This window comes from Dipodomys ordii, unplaced genomic scaffold (genome assembly GCF_000151885.1).
Source record: "Dipodomys ordii isolate 6190 unplaced genomic scaffold, Dord_2.0 Scaffold95, whole genome shotgun sequence".
Taxonomy (NCBI): domain Eukaryota; kingdom Metazoa; phylum Chordata; class Mammalia; order Rodentia; family Heteromyidae; genus Dipodomys; species Dipodomys ordii.
The window spans coordinates 4,962,485-4,968,190 of NW_012267311.1; the positions used below are offsets into that span (position 1 = coordinate 4,962,485).

General features: G+C 39.7%; 1 protein-coding gene across 1 annotated transcript in view; it reads left to right on the forward strand.

Moving 5' to 3' along the window:
* Positions 1–5,706, forward strand: part of Melk (maternal embryonic leucine zipper kinase) — a 112,908-nt gene that overhangs the window by 53,326 nt on the left and 53,876 nt on the right. Inside the window, exon 11 of the mRNA XM_013026582.1 lies at positions 4,550–4,669. Coding sequence (XP_012882036.1) covers positions 4,550–4,669 — 120 coding nt within the window. The remainder of the gene's footprint in view (positions 1–4,549; positions 4,670–5,706) is intronic.

The following is a 5,706-nucleotide window of genomic DNA, read 5'->3' on the forward strand; positions in this document are numbered from 1 at the left end:
CACATAAGCAAAAAGAAAAAAGCCGGAAGTGGCACTGTGGCTCAAGTGGTAGAGTGCTAGCCTTGAGCTGAAGAGCTGAGGGACAGCGTCCAGGCCCAGAGTTCAGGCCTCACGACTGGACCCAAAAAAAAAAAAGACATTGATTAAAGATGTTTATGACAGAGAAACAGATTAATTAGTTCACAGGGGATTGATAGTTTAAATTTTGACTAATTTCAAGATTCTGAAGTATATGTATTTAAATACAGTATATTAATTTAGGCAATCATATTGAAAATTCCTGTTACCTTTTATTTTTTCCTTTTCCTTTCCTTCTTTTCTTTTTTTTTTGGGTCCGGTCGTGGGCCCCGAACTCTGGGCCTGGGTGCTGTCCCTCAGCTCAAGGCTAGCGCTCTACCACTTGAGCCATAGCGCCACTTCCAGCTTTTTTCTTTTTTGCTTATGTGGTGCTGAGGAATCGAACCCAGGGCCTCATGCATGCAAGGCAAGCGCTCTACCACTGAGCTACCTTCCTAGCCCTTATTTTTCTTTCTGGTAGCTGAATTTGAACTCAGGGCCGTCCTCATACTTGTTTTGCTTACTCTGTTGCTAGTTTGTACTACTTGAACATGCCTCCAGTCCCTAAATTGCTCTTTTTTTTTTTTTTTTGGGTGCATGAGTGACTCTGGGTTGTGGGAACAGTTCTTTTCCCCAATCCCTGTGATATTGACACCCAGGTGTTGTTTAAAATTGAGTGTCTTGAGAGGAAGGTCAGGTAGGAGGATAGTGGGCCAATTATGTTTTTCTAATCCTATAGTACCAGTAGCTGTTTCTTTTCAGTCCAGGTTCCTGTGAACCTAAGATTTAACTGAATTTCTAAAAATATTACTACTTTTCTGGAAATGGGAGCTTCTTTCTAATAAGTAAACCTATCGCCTTCAGACATTTGACTTTCAAAAGAGGGAACTGCCTAAAAGATAAGGGAGACATTAGTGTATTAGACTTGTGGATTGACATTAACTGAAAGCGTAACTAATGTGTTGATTTATCTGTTATTGAACACAAAATTCCCCTGTGCATCTTATTGTAATGAGAACTACACAGTAACTGTGGCAAGAAAAGTTATAAAAAGGGTATTCCCCTTTCCCCCAGCAAGGGAAAAAGGGATGACTTACTGAGGAACTTTCCAAGCAGCCACTCTTACGAATTTGAACAGACAAAAAAAGCTCAATAGTAATGTTTGAAAATGAAGTTAGCTGGGTGCCAGTGGCTCATGCCTGTAATCCTAAGCTACTCAGGAGGCTGAGACCTGAGGATCTTGGTTCAAAGCCAGCCCGGGCAGGAAACTCCATGAGACTCTTACCTCCAATAAACCACTCAGGAAACCGGAAGTGGTGCTGTGGCTCAAGTGGTAGATCCCTGGCCTTGAGCTGAAGAGCTGAGGGACAGTGTCCAGGCTCAGAGTTCAAGACCCATGACCAACAAAAAAAAAGAAAAATAAAGAAAAAAAGAAAGTAAAATTAATGTAAAATCTTCAGAAGTAGAATCCAAAGACAGAAAGATGTAAAAGTACCAAAGGTGTTATAAAGATCAGATGAAACAGAGGAGAGGAAAAAACTGTCAAATATTCCAAAACTGAAGTATATGAGTTTCCAAGAGTGAAACGGAACTTACATAGGCATAGTGAATGAAAATATATCTATATATATCAAAGCCTCTTCTAAGCTGGATGTTGATAGCTCACACCTGTAATCTGCTACCCAGAAGATCTGAGGATCATTACAGGGTAGCCTGGGCAGACAAATCAGAGAGACTCTTTATCTCCATTTAACAAGCAAAAATCCAAATATGGAGCTGTGGCTCAAGTGATAGAGTGCTAGCCTTATGTGAAAAAGCTCAGGGACAGCATCTAGGTCTTGAATTCAAACCCCAGAACCAGCATCAGAAACAAAACAAAAAACTACTCACCTTTTCTAGTAGAATTTCAGAAAATTGTGTGAAAAGATTCAGAAAGTTTTCAGAGATAATAACAGAAGATCATATACAACGTCTCTGGAATCAGAAAGACTACACTTTCCCATATTCTACTATAACCAAGAGGACCATAATACCTTCAACACTAAAATAATTATTACCAACCTAGAATTCTGTATTTGACCAAAGCAGAGTTAGGTATGAGGAGAGAATGCTGTATTTATCAGATATGAAGGGTCTCAAACATTATTTACCTCATCAGAAAGTTACTCGAGGATGTATGACATCAAAACAAAAGTGTAAATGAAGAAATAGGAATACTTATGAACTAGAAAATTGGGGATCCATTATAGGATATAGGTGAAAGGAATTCCTGGATTGACAGTTGAGTAGCTAGCTGTCTGAGAATCCTGTCCAGGGTGGAGCATGGGATATAGACATGAAATATCTCCAGGGAGGAGGCAAGTTTGTTGATATACTGTGAACATGTTAAGGGAGAGGGAGAGAGAGGGGAGGGAAAAGAGGGACCAGGGGAGGCAGAGAAAACTAGGGAGGGAGGGGAGAATGTGGTTTGAATTACCAAGAATGATAATGGACTCTTTTAAAAAAAATTTAAACTATAGTAAAACAAAGGTCTGAAAGAAAGAAATGTGAGAATGTTGGATAAATCTAGAATATGCGGTAAGGCTTTTTTTTTTTAAACTTAGTTAGGGCCTGCTTGCTATCCCTGAGCTTCTTTTGCTTCTTTTGTATTACCACTTGAGCCACATCTCCACTTCTGGCTTTTTTTTTTTTTTTTTTTTTCAAGGGGGGGGGTTTTTTTTTTGCACAATTGTTTTTTTTTTTTTTTTTTTTTTGAGGGGGGGGCTTTTTTTTTTTTTTTTTGGTCTGTCATGGGGGTTGAACTCTGGGCTTGGGCTCTGTCCCTGCGCTCTTTAACTCAAGGCTAGCACTCTACCACTTGAGCCACAACGCCAGTTTTTTAGTGGTTTATTGGAGATAAGAGTCTCATGGAATTTCCTGCCCAGGCTGGCTTTGAACCTCAATCCTCAGATCTCAGCCTCTTGAGTAGCTAGGATTACAGGTGTGAGCCACCACTGCCGGCTTAGGGGGGCATTTTTATTTGGACACAGAGTCTTACAAACTTTCCTACCCACGTTGGCCTTGAACCTTGATCCTTAGATCTCAGCCTCCCTTATAGCTAGGATTATAGGTATAAGCTACTGGTGCCTGTCTGAGACCCTATCTTAAAAAAATAAACAAGCAAGGCCTGGTGGTTCACGCCTGTTATCCTAGATACACAAGAGGCTGTGATCTGAGGATAGTAATGGGAAGCCAGCCTGGGCAAAAAAAAGTCTGTGAGACTCTTATTTCCAGTTAACCACCAGAAAACTTGAAGTGGAGCTGTGGCTCAAAGCACTAGCGAAAAAGTTTAGGGACAGTGCTCAGACCTGGAGTTCAAACTTCACAACTGACAAAAAGGGGAAAAAAAGAAAGAAAGAAAGAAAGAAAAACTGGATGCCAGTGGCTTATGTCTATAATCCTAGCTGCTTAGGAGGCTGAGATCTGAGGAGCATAGTTCAAAACCAGCCAGGGAAGAAACTATATGAAACTATCTCCAATTAACCAGCAAAAATCTGGAAGTAGTGCTATGGCTCAAGTAGTAGAGCTTCCAGCCTTGAGCAAGAGAGCTCAGAGAGAGCACCCAGGTCATATGAATTCAAGTCCTAATACTCATACCCCCACCCCTATTCTCCTCCCCCCAAAAAGGGAAACAAATGAAAATAAAACCTAAGAATGTGGGATCTCTTTAAACTTTTTCTTCTGTTTTCTTCATCTTTTTATTTTTAGCCATGTGTAATTTAGCAGTTGGACTGATTGTCAATCCGTATGACTATATCCAATCACTATAACTGTATTGGTTGTTAAAATATTAGGATATTTGGATAATTATACTGTTGTGAGTACTCTCTTTGTTGCCTCTGTTAGTTTCCATATGTATCACTTCCCACAATTACTTTATTTAAATTTTTTAAAATTGTAGGGTGTTGGGAATTGAATCCAGGACTTTGCATAGAGCTAGACAAGCACTCTACCACATCCCAGCCCTATATTTTACAGTAAAAATGTTAATAATTGACCTGGTAGAAGCCTTCTAGGACTTTACTCATTTCTTGGCCTCTACTCTCATTACGTGTCAGAATACCAATTAAATATTTAGAACATTGTCCTACTTGGTTATAAATACTGTTTGTATACTCATTGATTTAGTTAACAGTTATGATAAAATTACAGTTATGATAAAAATTCAGGGAGGAGATGTGTAGGAAAGGAGGGAGTTTTAGGGTTAAAGTCTCATTTTCCATGCTAGAGTATCTACAGGTAATATCTCGCTGAAAAACTTAGAGCTGTATAAGCAAGTGATTTAGAAATATGAACTCATAGGAGAGATAGCTAAAAGTCTTTCGACATTCTGTTTTTGTAAAGCTGCTGACTTATAAGATTCTAAATTCTCTTATATTGAGAAAAATAATGAAAACAGTATTATTTTAATAAACTCTAGTCTTCTAAACAGATTGGTTTCCTTTTCCTCCAGTGGCAATACGACCACCTCACAGCCACCTATCTTCTGCTTCTAGCCAAGAAGGCACGGGGAAAACCAGTTCGATTACAACTCCCTTCTTTTTCCTGTGACCCTGCCAGTACCACCCCAAAGGTAAGTACTATAATCTTTTTTTTTTTTGGATCCAGTTGTGGGCCTGAACTCTGGGACTGGGCACTGTCCCTCAGCTCTTCAGCTCAAGGTTAGCGCTCTACAACTTGAGCCACAGCACCACTTCCAGCTTTTTTTTTTTCCTGCTTATATGGTGCTGAGGAATCGAACCCAGGGCCTCATGCATGCAAGGCAAGCGCTCTACCACTGAGCCATCTTTCCAGCCCCAGTACTATAATCTTTTGTCTGATCACTTGCTAGTCTTACCATGAACCACTGTGTTCTTGAGGGAACACATCTGTCTTGAATGTCAAGGAGGCAAGGCATTTCATTTATTTATTTATTTATTTTAAAAAAGTTTTTATTGTGATTAAGTGGTTACATAATTTCCCTAATTTCACTGTATTGTGGGATAGTGATGCTTAGTTAAAGTCACAAACACATTCTGACTTTCCTGGAGCAAATTGTCTATCACAGTCTATAACATTTATGAGTTCTATGAGCTTTGCGATACAGTTATTTCTTCCACATTGGGTGGTATGTACATTTCTTTTGTTTTGCATAGCGTCAGCTGTTCCCTCTTTCCCACTCGTTCCCTCCCTCCAATGGCTGCCATTGAGTTGCTTAGTTCATTTTGGTCAATGACCAGTGCAGCTGATGGGTCCCGCTGTTGTATGTTTTTCCCTGATTCCCTCTGGTTCTGTGTCGTCTTCCTGATTCCCCTCCGGTGTACACATATATACCATACATGTGATCAGCAGCATGGGGTTATTTAGTAGTGATTCGACCAGATGAGTGGAAGTCCTTTGTTTCTTAAGTCCTGTTAATTTTATCATATCACCTAACATTTTGGATTTAACATCCACTTATCAGGGAGACCATGTACCTTTTGCCTCTTTGCTCTTGACTTGCCTTGCTCAACATGATTTCTTCTAGCTCCACCCATTTCCCTGCAAATGCCATTATTTTGTCATTTCTAATGGCTGCATAATATTCCATTGTGTATAGATACCACAATTTTTGGATCCATTCATCTGTGG